General features: G+C 57.7%; 1 protein-coding gene across 2 annotated transcripts in view; it reads right to left on the bottom strand.

Moving 5' to 3' along the window:
• AFAP1L1 (actin filament associated protein 1 like 1) overlaps nt 1-19,551 on the bottom strand; it is a 33,275-nt gene that overhangs the window by 12,383 nt on the left and 1,341 nt on the right. The window contains exons 1-2 of one of the 2 annotated variants that reach the window (XM_068959531.1): nt 6,396-6,559; nt 408-536 (exon numbers count right to left, since the gene is read on the bottom strand). Coding sequence is in view for 1 of the 2 variants with exons in the window: in XM_068959530.1 (XP_068815631.1) it covers nt 408-536 (129 nt within the window). In the remaining variant the exon portion in view is untranslated. Of the gene's footprint in view, nt 1-407; nt 537-6,395; nt 6,560-19,551 lie in introns of those variants that run through there. The other variant, XM_068959530.1, reaches the window with a different exon arrangement.

Raw genomic sequence — 19,551 nt, forward strand, 5'->3', positions numbered from 1 at the left:
AAGCGCTACCACGCTCTCCAGAGGGAACGCGGCACCGGCACTGCGCCAGGAGAGCAACCCCTGTTTGTTCCCATCACCTCCACCTCGCTGTCCCCCTATGCTCTAGCTCTGTTCAAATCCCACGGCAAACTACTCCAGAAGGAGCCCTTCCTCCTGCTGCGGCGAGGTTCCTGCGGGGCCAGGCCAGCTTCCTGGGACACCACGGCAAGAGCAGGCGTGGGCATCAGGCCTCCTTGGCTGAATAAGCTTTTCCCTTGCCCTGCTGTGGCTTTTTTGGCCAGGCTCTTCTGCCCAGGCCTTTGTCCCAGCTGGGCGGGTGTGACGCAGAGCTGCCACGCTGGGGACACGCACCACCCCTGGGGCCGGCCGCCAGGCCCCGGGGCACAGCGAGAGCGGGACGCACTGACCTGGGGGCGGCTGCAGCTTCTGCAGGATGGTGGAGACGGCCAGCTTCTTCTCCTGTGTTGTGGAGCTCAGGTACTCATGGTCCAGCAGTTTGAGCAAGACGCTGAGCTCGGGGAGGAGCTGGTCCAGCACTGGGGGAAGCAGGGAAAAGCCTGTCAGCCAGGAAGGCGTTGCAGCCCTGGGCTTCTCCCCACAGCCCCACTGCGCAAGGGGAAAGGGCCCAAGAAGCAAAGCAAAACAAGGCGCAGGGGCGCCTGTATTTCAGAAGCAAGAAGACGCAACTCAGTACACAACCCAGACCCCTCCAGCCTTCCCTGGGGCACACAGAGGTACCCCAGCCTCCCTGCTGCAGCAGGGTTATTAACAGAGGCAGCCGTAGCAGGAAGGGGATGGAGGAAGCCAGAGACACTTTCCAAGCCAACCCAGAGGCCTGGCACATTTTGATCTACCTCCTGGCTCCAAACTGAGACAAAATCAGAGATTTCACTATGCTGTCCCTGGAGTGGGTTTCCTCCCCTTTTCACACCCAGGTGTGCAACGCACAGAGTGCCAGGGGCATTGCCAGAGATGCTAAAATAAATAAGCAAAAGAGTACGTTCGGATTAAGACTACGCAGAGCAGGTGCTCAACGGGGGCTGCAACAGGGGAAGACCACCTGAGAGCTGCCCCAGAGGGGCTGCTGCCAACCCGCCCCAGCACGCCTCCGGCGGTGTCTGCTAAGCGCACGCACACTCCTCCCCCGCACACGCTCTTCCGCCCACCCGCGGATGCCAGGACACAGCCTGCTGAGCCCGCTAACGGAAACGTGAGCCCTCCAGGCTATCGGACCACTATCAAAGGACTCAGCGCACATCCTCTTCCATGCAGATATAACTTCGCCTCTGTCCCCCGCTACAGCATCTCATTGCTGCCAGGTGCCCCCTCGCTGTGACGGGTGCTGTGTTGTGACAGGAGGAAAGGAGTCCCTGTCCTGAACCCCTGCTCAAAGCAGGTGGCTTTGGTGCACAGGGAGGGGACAGGGGCTGCAGCAAAGGCAGGGCTCTCCCCACCCCAGCTCTGCATTAGGAGGTGTTAGCTACCAGCTCCCCAGCTCCTGCCCAGCCACGTGGGTCGGCAGCCACCAGCCTGCTCCAGCCTCCCGCGAGAGGCAGAGCTCAGCCTGAGGTCTTGAGCTCGCTCTTCAAAGCTCTGCCCAGAGAGCCACCCAAGGGAGCAACACACCCACAGACCAGTACGGGTGCTTTAATGCCACATACGAAAAGCCTCAAAGTAAAGAGGTTCAGATGGGCTGAACTTCTGACCTAAGAGGAACGGCACCAGACACCATCACTCATCAGCTTCCCAGTCACTCTGCTGGCATCCAAGTACCCCCAGGCTCCTGGGAGCTGGTTTGGAGCTAGCGCAACTCAACTCCTAAGTCAGCCCAGAAGACAAAAGCAGGCAGGAGAGATGGTGAGAACCCAGCAGAAAGAAGGAAAGGAAGAATTTGAAGCTAATCACCATCACAGGCACAACACGCATTGCAATGGGGATCTTCTCTTCAGCCCAGAGATTCATAGACTGTTTTTTACGAAGCAAAAAGTGTACTTCAGCAGCAGGATTACACTTACAGCACGGGAGGCTGCCCCTGTCTGTAATGCTGAATTCCAGAAAACATTTGGGTGTTTGCATATCAAAATGGCGATACAAAACTTGTCACCTAAAGCAGTGTTTTCTGTGCTGGCAACAGCTGGCTGACCACACAGGGAGAACGTGTTGGCCAGCGGTGGCTGGGGAGGGCAGAGCAGGTTGACTTCTGGACTCCAAATCCCTCATGAGCTCCCTACCCCCAACTTTGCATGTGCATCCACATCCTCAGCCCAGGCCTTTTTCTGTACTTTACTCAGAGATTAACCGTTGAGAAATCACCCCCCTAAATACACACGCTGTCTCCAAGCCCAGGATCAGAGCCAGGGCTCCCAGGGAAAAGCCCTGGGGAAGCGATGGGAAGGAAGGAGGAAGGGGAAGGCATTCCCACTCACCAGCCACTGCTGCTGGCTCAGGGCCACGGAGCAGCATTTCCTTGGCCTTCCCGGCTGCGATGTGAAGAGCTTTGTGCACAGTGGGGCTCGGCAGCCCCGAAGAGGAGCCTGTGAAGCATCTCCCCCAGCCCTCTCCAGCCCAACCCAGCCTCTCCGCTGTGAGGGCCGAGTGCCTTCGCCAGCCCCGTAACCAGACCCCCTGGAACTAATCCGGGACCAGCTTCTCAGCTGCTCCGACCCCCCTGCTGCCAGGTCTCATTCCCTGATGTCCTCCAAACAAGGAAAACAGAGCTGGATCAAACGTGGGGACCACACACCCTCCTGGCTGGGCCCCGCCGGACAGCCGGTACCAGGCAGAGTGCAGCCGCGGAGCCCGTCAGCTCTTTGAGCGATGCTCTGGTGATATCTAGAGTAGCTCTTCCAGGATCAAATGCCTAAGGTTAACAGTCCAGATTTGAGAGGCCAAGCTCAGGGACACCAGAAAACCTGCAGCTTTGGAGGCTACAGAAGGGGATGGGGGGAAAACAAGCTGCTGTTTCTTCCAGTGCAAGCGTGAGCAAGATCCCTTCTCTTGGCAAGCAGCAACCACGGGCCATCCCAGCAGAGCCAAGGTGGGATCACAGCCGGCTCCAGGACTCTGGGGACAGGGGTGGGAGGAGAGGCAGGGGTAACCGCAGAGGCAGCTCCGATGTGCTGACTAGCGGGGATGGTTGGCAAGGAGGGGAGAGCGCACAGGGAGTACCAGAGCTGAGCTGGACACGCTTTCTGGGCAATATCTATCCCGCTGCTGCCCTTTCTCCCTCTGCCCACACCACTCCCGTGTTCCCATCCCTGGCCATGGGAACCAAGGGTGCCAGGGATGCGACCCACGGGCTTTTGGCAGTGGGTCCAAGCAGGCAGGACGAGCTGCCCCACAGCTGTGGGGCTGCTCCTCCAGCAAAGCAGAGCAGGGCAGCAGGGAGGGCTGGCACCGGGCGCAGGTCGCAGGGTGAGGGCAGGATGCTGGGCTCTTAGAGATGCCAGGATCCTCATTGCTCATGTTCATTAACGAGCTTCAGCTCGGTCCTACCCAAACACCACATCCACTCTGCCCAGCACCCATCCAAGACTGGGCTGCTACAGATTTGACCCAGGATTTTGGTGGCGTGGGAGGGGATGGTTGCTGTTAAAATATCGGCCCCGCTTCCACCCCTGCGAGCCACAGGCCAGAGCAGGGAACAAGTCCCCTGGAAACAGCGCGTGGAAGCCGGCTGCAAGCTCAGATCAAGGCTGGGACAGGATAATAGGAACAGCTGCTTTGTGAAGCTTCTTGGCTGAACGGGAGTCCAACAGGAGCAGGTCTCTGCCTTTCCGCAGCTCCCGCCTGCCCCAGCCCCCTGATGCACGGGAGCCGGCGGTGGCTGGGAAGGGAGCAAAGCTCCTGCTCCATCGCGCCTCCCCCAAGGAGGCCGAGGGCGGCAGCAGCAGCAGCAGCCCTGCTCCCTGAGTGTTCCCGGCGGGGGGACACGAGGATAGCGCCTGGCTCCTCACCTGCCGCAGGGGTGCAGCGGCTCCGCCGCAGCCCCAGCTGGCTGCGCCGAGGAAGAGAGCCCAAGGGCCCGCGGCAGCATCGCGGACGGGAGGCTGATGCAGAGCAGGCTCTGTCGAGCTGAGCCCCTGGGCTCTCCTCCTCACTGGAGCCAGGGGCCCACGGACCACCCGGCGAGGCAGTGGTCTCCAGCCCCAGTCCGCTGCCGCCCCAGGACACGAGGCAGGATGCAGCTCACGAGCCTCTTCCTGCCACCCGGCCTCTATCTGCACAGACCTTCTGCTTCCTCCTCCCTCCCCGGAGCCAAGCTAAACATGAACATCAGCCTTTTTGGCCAGGCCGGCTTTGCCATCACGCCTCTCATCTCCTGCAGGCAGGCCAAAACACGGCAGGTAGACACCCAGGGAGGGTGAGAAGTCTCAGCACAGCTCCAGAAGGAGCAGGCGAAGGTGGGGAGCCAGCAGCACCCACCAGCCTGCGGGAAGGAAAGTGCAGCCGCAGAGGGATCAGGGCTCCCCATCCCTGCGAACACCGCTGAGCTCCGGAGCTGGGGAAACACCACCCAGCAGGTACGTAGCCAAGGAGCCCAGGTCCCACTGGCGCTCTGCTCCCTCCCATCAGCATGTGCCTCCAAAGGCAGGGAGCTGCTCCAGCCATGTGAGGGTCTCACGCGTGTGATGAGCAGGGAAAGTGCTCAGCTGCCATTGCCCTCTCCTTACCCTGTGAAGAATGAGGGAGGGAGAAGCAGCTCCTTCCTGTGATGTTTACGCTGTTTACACGGTGCTGCACGGGCAGGATGGGAGCACACCCCCACGCAGTAGCACAGTGCCGATTTCCAGGCCAGGTGAGACATCCGCCTCCCACCTTCCCCAGGATGCAGCTGCAAGACCTGGCAGGGCGCTGGGCTATCTATCAGGGGATAGGAGGAGTTGAAAAGGAACATGCTGCCCTGTTCATCCAGCACCTGCTTATTGCTAAGCCCTCTGCAAGGATCTAGGGGGGCACTTACCCATCTTGCTGGTATCCCAAGGCAGCACAGCTCAACAGGCTCTCAGCTGGCCATGAATTTCCCTGGAGGAGATGGGGACCACGCACATGCCCTACGTTAGCTACACGCACCACGCTCTGAAGCCAAAGCCCTGGTGCCCATGGGCATCCCCATTCCCCCTGCTTGCAGGACATCTCTCATCACAGCCACCAGCTTGGGGGTCAGGGTTTCTGACTAACTGAGGGCAAAAGGGCAAATAAATTTCTATTAATAGTCACAAAGCTGGCACTGTGCACTGCAAGAGGGGCTAGGAGACCCCCCCCCCCGTGCACAAGAAGTGAGAGCGCCCGATAAGCAAGGTTTGTCGCCCTGCATTGCAGGCTGGTGAGCTCATCAGCAATGCCTTGACCGACAGCTCCGAGCTGGGGTGCACGGAGCGAAGAGCGCGGGGCGAGTACTGAAGGCTCCTTTGTTTTCCCCTAGCTGAGCTGTCCCCTCCATCTCCCTTGTTAAACACGCACCGAAATACAAGGGGGTGAGCCAGTCAAAGAGGCCTGTGATCCGAGAAGGCAGCACACGGACCGCTGAGCGGAGCCTGTGCCCGGGGGAGTGGAGGAAGTGGAGGAATTAATTTCCTATGCTCATTAGGCTCCCAGCCCAGATAAGGATAGTGGGGTGGCTGCAGGAAGCAAGGGGAGCGTGCTCAAAGCCCCAAAGTTAGGGCAGTAGCACTGGAGGCTTTAAAGGGGCTGATGATCTGCCATCTCCAGCATCTGTCATCCCCCGGGCACAGACAGTGGTGCAATGGCAGCAGAGCGCCTTCCCACTTCAAGGGGCACCACTATGACAGCACTGTCCCTTTGCAAAGCTTTCGAGAAGCCAAGGGCTATTACCTAGCAGGTGGGTACCTTTCCACTAGAGACCTCTCAAGACCTCACCCAGTCCAAAATAGCAGGATCCCATCATGTTCATCAAAGTCGGAGTTGGCCCCACCCAACCCTCCGTCTGCCTCCTCCTGGGAGCCACGCATCCCACATCAGGCAGGAAGAAACTCTGGTCCCAGCTGACATCAGCAACCTTCCCTGGCTGCCTTCTGCTGGCTTTGGTACCAAGAACAGCTCAATCCCCTACAGCAACACCGGCACTAGCTCTAGGGGGAGCCCACATCCAGCCCTGCCAGGCAAGCCATCGACTATCTAGCACATGGGCTCCCCATCCCAAACGCACCAGGCTGCTGCTCTCCCATTTCCATGCAGGAGCCCAGACATCACTCGGTGCTTTGCGGGTCTGTGGGGCTCCCACAGCCCTGCCCAGGCAACGGGCACGGCACTGGGGGCAGCGGAGGCCAATGCAACGTACCCAAAGTCGCCCAGCGCACCAAGGACAGGGCTGGCAGGGGAACCCACGTGTTACTTCTACGAATGCCAGACCCCACACCAATCTGCCTCCTTACCTAAAACATTGTAGACCAGGGCACAGGGCTGCTCCGGAGCTGGAGCACAGACAAAAGGGCTGCTCAGGACCACCTGCCCAGCCAGGCAATGTATGCTTTAACACGGCGGCCAGGGTTCGCGTTCCTGGGGTGGATGTGACAGCAGTGGTGTCAGTACACAACCTGGCCCTCGGGGGCTCGATCAACTGTAGCTGTGAAACCACAAAGCCCTGGATCGGAAACAGCAGTAAGACATCAAAGGGCTCTGCTGCTCCCCCAGGGGAAAGAAAACACTACATCAGAGCAGCCATTGGGGCGGAGCAGGTGGAGCAGCCAAAGAGAGACCCCGCGTCCCCCTCCTACCTAATCATGGCCTCGCTCATGAGACCTCTCTGGCCTCGCACCTTTCCCTGGTGCTAACAAATAAGTCCCTTTGGTGGTTTCTTCAGGGGTTTCTCTTGCAACCTAAACCCAGTGGGATTGGACCAGTTTGCTGGGCTGAGCTGGGCTTTGAAAAAGGCATCCCAGGGCAGCCCTCCCAGCTTGCAGATCACTCCTCTCCAAGTTTCCAGCCTTCCTGATTCCCACAGCAGGGATGGGAAGATGATAGAGAGGTCTTTAAGCTTGGGAAGGCCAGGAGCTGTGGCAACAGATGGTTTTAGTGTTAGCTAACTCGGGCTGGATGTGCTGGGGGAAGAGACACTGGTCAGGACTCCCGACACTGGCTGAGCAGAGCTGGCGGGGGACTCGGGAAGAACAGCGTGACAGTATTTTCCTCTGCTGCTACAGCCCACCCTGGAAGCAGCGTCAAGCATGACGCTGGCAGCTCTCTGTCCTGCCGACCGCTGGTCCCCCCAGCCCGCAGGAGCTGCACCGCATCCTCGTGACAGCTTCCCCACTGCCTCTCTCCACCTCTCACCCAGGGCATCTCTATTTTTAGACCTGGGAGCACTTCCCTCTCAGGGACCCACTTCCACAGTGCAAAGATAAGGGTCCCGGAGCAGCCTGCAGCTGCAGAGCCCATCTTCCCCGCCTCCCTGTCCTGCGCTCGGTCACGGGAGCGAAAAGCAGGTCTTGTTCCAGCAACCTGCAAGGAGGAGGAAGAGGCTCCAGCTGGGCTGAGGCAGGAGTTTCCTGGTGCACAGACACGGCTTTCAGAGGGAGAGAGAGGAGGACACGTGGGTTGTCACCCCAAGCAATGCGGGTCCACGCGCATGGCCTGACAGACAGCCCTGGGGAGATGCTGTTTCACAGGAAGCCACATCCACGCCATAACACCCCTGCCTGGTCCACTGGACCCCGGCCCCTCCACGTGCCGAAGGCAGGGCCACCCAGGTGCCGAACGCCCCGCTGATCAGCTTTTCCTTCCTCCGCCTGGACCCAGCGGCGTTTCCTCCCGGGCCAGGTGAAGGCTAAGGGCGAGGGGGGAAATCGGATGCTGGGAGTGACAGCCATTGTTTGTAGCTAAAATAAAAACCAAGCAAAAATAAAAAGCTTCCTGCTGGCGCAGGCAGGGCCCCAAGACAATCCGCTGGCCTGCAAAGGGCTGGTTAGAGCTGCCGCCGGCGGCAAACAAACATTTATAGCCCTTGGGAAGCTGTAAATAGGTGGGGCGTGGGCTGGGGAAGGGGCACAGCAAGGGGCTACGGCGCGGGAACTCACCCGAGCACCCGATGATGGCAGTGGAGATGGCCCCACCAGGGGCTGGTGCGCAGCCCGAGCCTCGGTCACCACCCTCGCGGGGAGGTCCCCGGGGACCAGCATTGGGACCCCCCACCCACCCCGGCCCAGGAAGCCCCCTGCATCCCCAACACGCCACCTCCCAGCCAAGCGGGGCCAGCATTCACCATCGCCTCTGTGCACTGAGGAAGGTGAGAGCCCCCTGAGCCCTGTGCTGTGGGACCATGCTAGTTCCCGAGGCCTTTTCCATTCGCACGGAGGTTTCTTTTCAATAGGGAAGGAGGTGGCCCACGAGGAAGTGCCTGGGCGGGGGGAGCGCGGCTGTCCCAGAATTGTCCCTTTGTGCACGCTGCAGCTTTGTGCACGGACGCGCTGCCGGAGGGACCGTCAGCAGGCACAAAGCCTCCCACCACTCCTCCTCCGGTGAGCGCTGCCACCACCAGCGGGCCAAGCCCATGGAGCGAGGGGCTGGTGCAGCTAACAGAGTGCAGCCGAGGGCTCCCAGCCCCAGAGAGCAGGGCTCCCCTGCTGTCTGAGCCTCTGCAGGGCTCAGCTCCTTGCTGGGCCTTCGCCCCGGCTAGTCGCGGAGCAAACGGGGACCAGACCCTGCCGGTGGCACAGCTTGCTAGGAGGAATAACTGGGAACGGCTGAGGAACACCAGCCCAGGAAGTACCTCCTCCATATCAGCACTGTTGGGTGTATAGTTACCGAGCAACTTGGCATGCTCCAGGCCGGAGGGTTTTAGAGAAAAGCCAACCATGAATTATCACACTTAAGCTCTGGAAACATCCCATAACAGTGGAAGATTTGCTAAGAGGCCACTTGATGCACATGAATCATCTCCTCCCTGGAAACAAGGGCCCCTTGAGCAGGCGGATGAGGAGGGAGCGTCTCAAACTCAACATCAACCCCGGTCAGCAGCGTTAGCCCGAGGGGGTCGGCCTTGCTCCCACCCTCCCCCCAGCTCATCAAATACCCTGGCCAGCCCCCCTTTCCGCACCCACGTGGTGATTAACCCCGTTGCCTTTAGCATCGCTGCCCGAGAGCTGGACAAACTGCCCTGCTCTTCAAGCAGGTCCCAGCTGAGATGTCACGCACGGTATCCCCTGGTATTACTGAATGCGAGGTAAACCTCAAGCCTGCTGACCTTCCCGTCCCGCCCAAGAGAGGAATTCATCCCCTTGGGTCCCTGCGTGCAGCCGCCTCCTCGCAGCCTTCCCAGGGCAGCACAGGAGCACCTCGGAGCACACCACGCACCTCGCAGAGCGCGGCTGCACAAGGCGAGGCAGGGACACACATCTCCTGAGGATTTCATCATCTTGACCTTACAGTAATTCATATCCTTAGCTGATAACCTTGGAAAATCAGTGCTGGGAGACGAACATGAAACCTGCTTGCTTAAGGGGACAGAAGATCCCCCACCACCAGTTCTCCCTCCCAGTGTAATTGCCCCCTGGCTTCTCTTTTAACATGAAGGAGCCTGCAGGTTTCAGAGGGGCCCTGCTGCCCCTTTCTCTTTGCCTTGTCCCAGGGCTGGGGGAGGGGGAGATGAGCAAACAGGGGGATTAAATAGCAAGAAGGCTGCCCTAACAGTGTCTGCCGGTCCTCCTTTATCTTAAGCCTCATCTACTCCAGAAGCCAAGCCCAACACTGACAGTAGCTTGGGATGTCTCCTTTTTCTAGCACACACCTACCAGCATGGACATCCCACAGCCTCGTCTGGTAGCACTACAAAACAACCACCATCTCAGCTGCTTTTGGCACTGTTTGAGAGAAGGGTCCTGCTTCTGGCCCGCTTCTTTTGCCAGCAATGTCTCATTTTCCCCTAGTATAAATAGCTCTGCAGAAAGCCTTATCTAAAGGCCTTGCTCTCAGCAACTCACCCACTCCAAAAGAGGACAACTGAGCAGCAAGTCCAAGCCCGGGGAAGAGCAGCAGTGCCATTCTTCCAGCTGCTCTCTCCAAGCCCTCCTGCTTCACACCAACACTTCAGCCATCGCACCAGCACTCTGCCGGCCAGCCTGGCCCTCTGCGCAGACAGCGCTTCTCCGAGTCCTCTGCCAACCCCCGCGGACAGGGGAGAAGAGCAGAGGGCAGCTCGGCGTAAGCGGAGGGCCAGCGCTCTCCCCTTGTGCAGGGAGGCCAGGCCAGAGAGGCTGGGTACAAGGGAATTGGCTGCAGGAGGAAGACCCCAAACGTCCCTATCCTGGTCAAGCTGCTCTCTCCAGAAGAGGAGAGTTTCACATCCTCCCCATGCTCTCAAACCTGACAGAAGTAGGAGCCCTGAGCGGAGAGGAGTGTAATTACAGGCTGACAGAGCTGACACGGGGTGAAGGTCATCACCCGCGAAGGTGCCTGCCACCGCCAGCTTGCACATTCGAGAAGCCATCACTCATGCTGCAGTGAAGCCAGCAGCCTAGGCCACTCAGCCTCTTTTCGGTAGAATTGGATTACAGCAAGTACTGGTGAAGAGGGGATCACCAGCAAGTACTGGTGAAGAGGGGATCACAGCGGTTCCCTCTTCATTTCGCCACTGAGCTGCACCAGGACACGTGGCACCCAGCTCCGGCCAGGCCCTGCTGGCAAGGCTCGCCCCCGCAGCGTTACCCAGATGGATGGGTGCTGGTCTGCAGCTAAGTCACCCCAGGCTAAATCAAGGAGATGCCCACGCTCAGAGCTTGGCTCCAGGCCTCGAGGAGGTGGTGGAAACCCTCCCGTTGGTGGTAGCGGACTGCACGGCTGCAGGGCAGCACCTCTCTGCCTCCTTGCCTTACTAGTGGGAGGCTGCCCAGTACGATCACATTAGGGCACTGGTCTCAACGAGAAATAACTCACATGGGGCCAGGGGATGGTGCGAGCCCCGACGCAACGCCCCCAGGGAGGCCACAGGCACGTTGGAGGGGCCAAGGCTGTTTAAACTAGCATTGCTGCTGGAAGAAACGGTCCGTGCAGCCCTTGCTGGACTGTAGGACATCTTTCCTGCAAAATACCTTTCATGTTCCCAGAGTTAAGTCTCCAGCTATGGAGCACCACGTGCTCTGGCTCTGCATATCCTCAGATAGCAGCTATCAGATCAGGCTGTTTAACTGCACCGCCCTGGCTAAGCTGCTGCACCTCTGTGTGCGAAGGGGCCAAGGACCAGCGGTCCGACTGGCTTTAGAGATCTGCATGAAAATACATTAAACACCAGGCTGAAAGCAGCCCAGAAGGTTGAGGGGAGAAAGGTGCCGCTTTTACAGCCAAGCGGATAAACAACTGCTGAATCCAAAGCGGCTGCAGATGGGCCCGCAGTCCCCCACTCGCGTCTCTCCGGAGCGGGTGCGGGCACCGCGCAGGGAAAGCTTCCCCGTGCTGGGTGCTTCTTCCAGAGCTAACATGCACCTCTTGTGAACAGAGGCTTTTTGTGAACGTCAGCACCCTCTGTCCCTTGTTTAGCCACAGGCCACCAGCCAGACGCTGTCACTGTCACTGCAGCTGCCCTCGAGGTGCTCACAGAGCCAGAGCCCTTCAGTGGGGCAGCAGGAGAGCATGCACCGACTTCGCGGGGGCTCAGCACTCGTGCCCTGCCGAGGTGAACGGATGCCCTCTGCCCCTCGGAGCCAGGAGGCCTCACACCAGAGAGTCTGCTTTAAATTAGGAGCTAATCGGTCCGAGTCCAGCAGTGGGGCAAAACACGATATACCAGTGCCAGCAACCTCAGCAAGACCTGGCCTGTGACCACACTCCCGGGGAGCTGCTCCCAGGAGGAGACGCACACCTCGCACCAAGGGCTCAGGGGCCGCCCCCGCGCGCTCACCCTGACACCGGCCTGGGCACAACTCACCATCACACCGAAATTAGCTCGGAGCAAGACAGCAGGGACCAGGCCTAAAGAGGCATCTTTTTTTGGGAGGTAAACGCAACTCCTGGTTGCCTGCCCTGTTTGCTCGGGCGCTCACAAACCGAGACGAAACCCCCCGAGGAAGTCCCGCACCCAGCACCGGTTAACGTGACATGGCCCTTAGAGAGGGCGACCGAGATTGCTGCCAGTCAGCACAGACCAGATTTTCACATCCAAACCCCAGGAGAGCATGAGCAGGTAACAGATCCCCCGATCATGGTGCTACCTGCCAGGAGGGTCTCCTCAGTGTTTCTGAGTGAGCAGCACAGAACAGCCCGGGAGCAGCGAGGCTCCACGTCCAGGAGGACGAAGGGCTGGAGAGGGGTGGAGGGGGGCACCTTTCAAAGCGCTCTACAAAAACGTGATGGGAACACCTTGCTCAGATCACCCATGAGCATGGCAGCAACCGGCAGGCTGGACACCTCGGGAGCCAGGACACGGAGCCCACCGTGAGCGGGGAGGAGACATGGAGCTGGCTCACTGCCAGCCAGTGCAGTGGGCAGCCAGTGTCCTGCTGCGGACACGCAGCTCCTCGACCGCACTGCCGGGCATGTCAGCAGCATGGGAAAGTAGAGCCTTGCTGCAGGAGGGGGGCCAGGGCGACAGGCTCCCCAGTGCCCCGATCGACTCGCCATCCCCATCCCTGTGCCCAGCCTCAGCTCTCCCGCTGTTCCCCAATGGAGGCATTGCAAAGCTAGTCCATGCAAAGTGCTTAAAAGCCAGGATAAAGGAGGGTTCAGAAGAGCTGGACATGTTTTCCATAGTTTTAGAAGTGCGGCAGTTCTCCCTTGGTCCATCCACTGAAAACAAAGTCTAGACACATATGCACATTCAAAGGAAGGGAACGGAAAGCAGAGAGAAATCTAGTGAAGAGGTTCACGCAGGACGCGATGCTGGAGAGCCGCGACGGTCCCTGGCCAGCTGGCCCCGCAGTGCGACCCTAGCTGCAAGCGCGTGGTGCCGAGCAGGCAGAGGCCCCACTGGCAGACAGCTGCCACCAGCACCTCAGTCCCAGGTGACAGTGAGCCACCAAGGGGGCCGCTGAACCCCGGGGGGGGGGGGGGGGGGGAGCAGCTGGCCTCCAGCCCTGCTGCCCCAGCTGCATAAGCACTGCCCCAGAGCAGCAGGAGCAGCCTTGCTGGGGCCCTGCCGCTGGATGGTCCACAGCAGCGGCTCGCACCGATGGAGAGCACCTTCACAAGCTGGAGCGGTGCAGATAGTAATTAACAGGCTGATTGAATTGCATACAAATGTCTCCTGCGACTGAGCCAGATAAAGACCCTTCAGTGCCTCACGCTGCAGCCGGACCCCATCGCCAGGGGCTGCCCTGCCTGGGGGCTGTCCCACCCCTGCTGATGGCTTAGCAGCAGTTTCTCCATCTCTTAGACAGAATTGTGGTAGTTTGCTTTAGCTCACCACAAGCAAACTTTATCTCCCTAAAACAAAGAGGTTGCAGCTGACCCCAGAGGAGGAGGGGGTCTCTGTGTCACTCTCTCACTGCTGAGCAAAGCAAGAAGTAAAGCAAATAAAAGGACACGGGCACGGCTGTTTGTCGCTGCCCGTAGCCGAGGTATTCCCGACCAACCCCTCTGCTTATGCCCCCCAGGAGGACACATGGCAAACAGCCCGGCCTTCGGAGAGCTCTTACCCTGTCCTGACCCCTCAGCCCTGCAAATAGGGTTGGGCAAGGACTCCTGCAGCCTGGGGCCCCAAAGCCAGGAACAAGTTGTTTCCAGCCGCAGCTCAGACTTATGCACATGCTTAGCTCCACAGACATGCAAGGACCAGATTCAGTTGTTAAAGGCTGCTTTTCACAATCGGTGCAAACCGAAGCGGCCACATTGCAGGATGCTCTCAGAGTGAGCCTGGGAGTACAGAGATTGGAGGCGGAGGATGATAAGAGCTGCTGGCTCAAAAACACTTAAATAATGAACGAAAAGAGAGGTCTGAGATGCCCTTTTAAAGGAATAGTCAGGCAGGGGTGAGACCTGCTGAGTAATGTATAAAAAACAAGCTTCAGGCAGAGGAGAGATGTTAGGATTAGTCAGAACCTAGAATAAACTGTGTTTTTTCCAAGCAAAACTCTGGTGTTGGCCTCTTCAAAACAAATTGTGCAGAGAGCAGCAGGTTGGCCTGGCCGCTCCGTTGACACAAGGAAAGGCCTCTGGGACCTGGCAGCAAGAGGAGCTGCAGCCACAGGAGTGGGGAGATGCTGCCCATCTCCCTACAAGCCTTTCCAGCCCCCAGGCACTGCAAGGGCACTACATTTCCCCATCGCTGCTGGCTGGGGAGCAGTATGATACAGGCAGCTCAGGAATACACTCAGAGGTAAGAGGCTTCAGAAACGTCTGGGAGCTGCAGCCAGGCAAACAAGAAAGAGGGTGCACTGGGGCCTCTAGAGGTGAGGGGACAAGCAGGAACATGCCATGGGACAAGGAGCTGCCTACGCTCAACGCGGCCCTGGGGACTGGCTCTCCCGAGGGGAAAGCAGAAGCTCACTGTGGTCTCTATGCCATGAGCTAAGAGGTGCCACCCTGCAAGCAGTGGCCACAGAAAGGCTCAGGGGAGGGAAACGGGTGCTTGCGCGGGCTCCTGGTGGGATTGTGCTGTAGTGATGGAGCAAAGAGGATTGGTCTGGCCCTAGGGGGCCTGACGCAGGCCAAGCTTTGAAAGCCAATGTTTTGTTCATCCTCGCAAACATCCACCTCCTTAAGCAGTGCGAGAGCCTGAGCAGAGCTCCAGGAAGTCCCCCCAGGTCATGCTTTCCTGTTTGCAGAGCTGGAGCCACTAGCTCAGATCTGGGGGGATCCAAAGCCCACGTCTTCCCTCGCCTCTCTGCAGTCCTTTGTCTCCACTAAACCTCAGCCTCCAGGACAGCAAAAATTATGACTAATTGCAGTCACTGTGGTGGGAAACCTGCTCACTCAGCACTCCAGTGCTCATTATAGCTCTCCCACCAGCATGCCCTCCCCACCACCCTGTGCAGAGACAGGCGCAGTCTACAGGGTTACCACCAAGAGCTGGGTGGCTCCTTCAGACCTGAATACCTTGGGAGAAGGTTTGGGAGAACTTACAGAGACTGAAAGCTCTCTGCATCCCAGAAGGCCATGCTCTCCCTGTCCTGTACATTATCACCCTTTCCTGAAGCTAAGCTCCAAAACATCTCAGATTCAATAGTCCACCCACAGAAGGGAAGGAGGAGGAAAAAAAACAAAAAAAGAAGATTAGCAGATTAGATATGTTTCTAGTAAAAGGGACCACACATAGCAGTTATGACTGGACCCTTGAAAACAGAGGAGGGAGAAGGGCTGGATAAAAGACCCTCACCTGGCAGGGTACAGGCAAGGAGAGGAAAGGATGTGCAGGAACAGAAGGAATGAACTGGTGGATTAGGCACCCATCAGCCTAGAGCAGACTCTGCTTTTCTGAATGCTTTCAGCCACATTGCACAACACAGACATATCTTTGCAGGGATGTTAGGAGGCAAAAACGCAGATTCTTTATGGGAGAAACATCCTGGCAGAGTTGGGAGGAGGAAGACAAATCCTCAGCATTGGGGTCCCCGCACCAGCAGCGCTCAGGGGCACCTCTGCCCCATACCACAGCCCCAGAAGCCCGAGGGCTGCTCCTGGCAAGACACATCCCACTCACCCCACATTTCTGGGCCCACAAAGGCCACCTGCCTGGGGGCAGAACTGCAACATGCTCACTGTCGTCTCGGGAGAGAAGGTTTGTTGAAAGGGCACCAAGGAAAAGCAGGGGGACATACTTGGGACAGGGCAGCCAGAGCACATCAGAAAGGTCTCTGCATTCAGGAGGGGACTGGGACGTGCTGCCCTGTAGGATCCCTCCGAGGGCAGGATAAGCGTATTTTCTCAGCTGAGAACAGCCCTTCCGTTTCCTTCCATTGCCAAGCTCCATCAGGTGCAGCGGCAAGGCCACGAGGCCCACAGCATTTCCTATTAGCTTAACCCTTTTGCAGCTGGAGGGGAGAGTCAGGAAAATCAGCTTATCACCAGAGAAAAGTTTACAAGCTTGAGCATATGGGAAGACGTGACTACTCTGGTCATTGCTGACAACTCCCTCAGTGCCTGGACAGATTTACCACATCTGCTTTTAATGCCAAGATACAGAAACCAGGTATCGAGCCTATTTCTACACAACTTCTATTCCTGGCTCTGTCCTTTACGACCTCGGTTTCCCAAAGCATAAAAATACACTGGGAATCATAGGAGGCTGAACCCACTGGACAATAAGCCAAAAAGGGACTGTCCTCCACCTCCCCCTCCATCACCAGGTTTGGTGGTTTTAACATTCAAAATATCCGGGGGGGGGGGGGGGGGAACAAAGCCATTATTCAAGCTGCTCCTTATATATCTTCCAGGCACTTTCCATGCCATTCGCCAGCAATCGGAGCAAACCAGTGTCACCCAGAGCCCCTTCCTATCACTTCCAGGATCACATGCATATGAAAGCCACTTCAAAAAAAGACTTTGAGCATGGAAACTCCTTCCAGCAAAGATCTGTTTTTGTTCCAAACTTCTACGAAACAATGTTTTCCCTTGCCTGCCAGAGAGTCTGCCTTTGATGAGATGGGATATGTATCAAAAGCAAAATTGAAGGGGCTACAGAACCAACTGCCGTGGTGGGAGCCTGGGGGAGCGACTGGGAAATAAGTTATTTTCATCCAGCCCTACTGCAGCGGCTGCAGATCATCAGCTTAGCGGCTGCAGAGCGATTTGAGCTCCCCGAATGCCACAACTTTTAGCACCGCAGGGTGATGAAAGCCAGGCTGTTGTTGGCTGTGTGCGGGTGCCCTCCCCTCGGGTGGTAGGGATGAGCGCTATTCATCGCGGTCGCTCTGGCCAGCCAGGGGTGCCTGTTTACCCGGTAAGGGGCAGGGCTGGCTGAGACAATGTAGAGCTCCTTGGGAATTTTCCAACAAAACTGTCCTGCTGCTCCCTTGGAAGACTGACGTTTAATAGATACTTTGCAGGACTGATAGTTTTGCCAATTATTTTCACTGGAAAAAAAGGTTCCTTATAGGCAGGAGGAGATACCTGTTCTTCAGGAGACACCTTTACCCATGCCAGGCTAGACAGTGGGTGGTGTAGGTGAGAAGTAAGGGGTCAGGACATGGGTCTGGGATGTCAGAAACGGCTTCAAGTCTCCACTCTGCAAAATCTTTATCTTATGTCCCAGGCAAGTTACTTGGCTACTGTACAACAGGAACTCGGGGGTTCAGCCCAATTTTCACTCCCTGTCTTCCTCTTAAAAGGCTTCTGATTGTGTCGGGGGACATAACTTTTTTAAAACCTTAAAACAAGGTTTTCCTGGGATGAGATAAGAAATACCCACCTGCCTTCAGGCAAGACAACTTCAGCTTACATCACTGCTCAACAGCAGTGTGCGCTTGAGCCTTGCAGCTCAGTACATTTGCACTGGAAAATAGCATTTCCAGGTCAATAGCAGACTCTAGAGAGAGACAGATTTTCCAGACAACCTGGTAAGATAGGACAGTCCCCAGGAACACTGGCTGGAGGATACTAACGCCACCACAGTCAGTGAGGGATGCAAGCCTGCTTTTTCCCTTTGCAAGTAGCCTTTCTGCTGCAACGGAGACACGAGCGACGTGCAGGACGGTTCAGGTCCCTCCAGAACAGGCAGGCTGCTTTGAACATAATGCTCTAGAGAAACGGACAGTGCCCAGAGCTCCACGTCACCCTGCTTCAAAGCGAGCCCCAAGGCCAGCCCTTGCAAGATTCAAAGCAGGTTAATTCTTCCAGATCTAATACCTCCAGCCAGCAATGAGGCCGGAGTGTAAGACCCATTTCCACTGGTTAACGAGTGAATTAATGATTCACATTAATTAGCCTTCCATTGCACATGGAAGGCTGTCCAAAGATACAGAGGGGCAAATAACTCAAGTGCCTCCCGGCTCTGCTCGGTGTCACCCCCTGCCACCTTCCCACTTCGACTTTCCCCTGGAAGGTGGAGCACAGCGGGCAGCTCAAGGAGGGCTCCAGCCCCTTCCCCTGCACGCCCCCCGGCTATAAAGAGGCCTGCCGCCGCCTCCGGCTGGACCCGGGCAGCTCAGTTTCCAGCGGAAGGAATGGCTGCAATGCGGGGGAGAGCGCCACACTTGCCTCGCGCGCTAACAGCTGGGCCGATACGCGTTTCTCCCACTCCACACCCCCGTCCACCGGCTCCGTGCGAGGGGTGGACGGGATTCCTGCCGCTGAGTTTTAGGCAGCAGATCAAGAATGATCCGGGCTCCCTCCCACCACCCCTGATGCCTCCCCATTCCTGTGGGCGAGCTGGAGCCAAGTTTATCCCTGACACATCTCCACCGGCTTTGCTGGATTTAGACCACAGATAAGTTTGGTGCAAGACCTAAATTCTGGTGGCACAAAAGGTCAGAGAAGAGGCACTAACACAGAGAAGCCATGTGCGAGCGCAGCCCTGCTAGAGCGAGGGCTCATTGCATTGAACAGCAAACCAGAACAGTCCTCCCAAATCACTCACAAACACACAGTTCTCCATGAATACAACCTCAAACAACCCTGCGAAGAGCCTACAGCCCTGAGTTCCCCTGGTTTAGCTCATGGGGGAGCTGAGCCTAGCACAGCTCACCACAGGGCCTGGAAGGAAACGCATGGAGCATGAAAAGCAATAAAAAGGGCAAGTCATAAAGCAAGAGCAAGTCAGAGCACACAGGGGCTGAGCAAAGCCCCAGGGGAAGAAAGGTGCTGCCATAGTGCAGGAGCAGGGAGAAGCTGGGAACGGGGGACACCGAGCTCCTATGCACCCTCAGGCACAGCACCCCTCGCATTAGGAAAGGGAGCCCACTGAGCCTCCACACATCGCAGCCCCTCAGAGGGATCCCAGAGGCTCTGGGTGATGAACAGGAGGGTCTGGAGGACGTTTACATTAGGAGAGAGCAACGTGGGTGCCAACAGCAATTCATTACAAGCGCTCAGAGCGAAGCAGGCAGGCACCGCTGCTGTTACCATAGAAGGCACCTAGGAGGGGAAAAACAGCAGAGCGGCTCTCCCATGGCAGGGCCCTGCACTCGGAGAGCAGGACCGCAGGAAACCATGGGGTCCGGCTGCTGCAGGCTCACTCACGTAAGGGCTCCCTCAAGCTAAGCCCCGTCCCAGGGCCTATCTCTACTGAACACGCTGAAAGCCTCCGCCAGCTCGCCAGCGGCAAGGGCACGCATTGCCCTGTTCTCCCTGCACTCCTGGCCTCTTCCCGTTCCCTCAGCCAGCCTCCGGGGATGGGAGGGAGTGAGCTCGCAGGACAGACGGCAAAGGAGTCATCCAAGAATTCCCAGCTACTGCAGCACATTCACATCCTCATCTTCCTCAGGGACCCCGCAGGAGGGGTTCGTTTCATCAGCAAGCAGGGGGCCCCGCCATACCGTGGCATGGGGACCACACAACTCTGAGCGCTCATTGCACCACACCGGGAGCATCAGGTATCTCACGTCAAACACCCAGCCACAGCCTGGAAGATCCGACTTTCAGTTTGGTCATGTGATAACTATGCGATTGGGTCCCCCAAAATTATCTGCTGCAGGGAGGAAGGAATAACAATCTGCCATGGAAGTCTGT

This window comes from Struthio camelus, chromosome 13, assembly GCF_040807025.1.
Source record: "Struthio camelus isolate bStrCam1 chromosome 13, bStrCam1.hap1, whole genome shotgun sequence".
In the NCBI taxonomy this organism is placed as follows: Eukaryota; Metazoa; Chordata; class Aves; order Struthioniformes; family Struthionidae; genus Struthio; species Struthio camelus.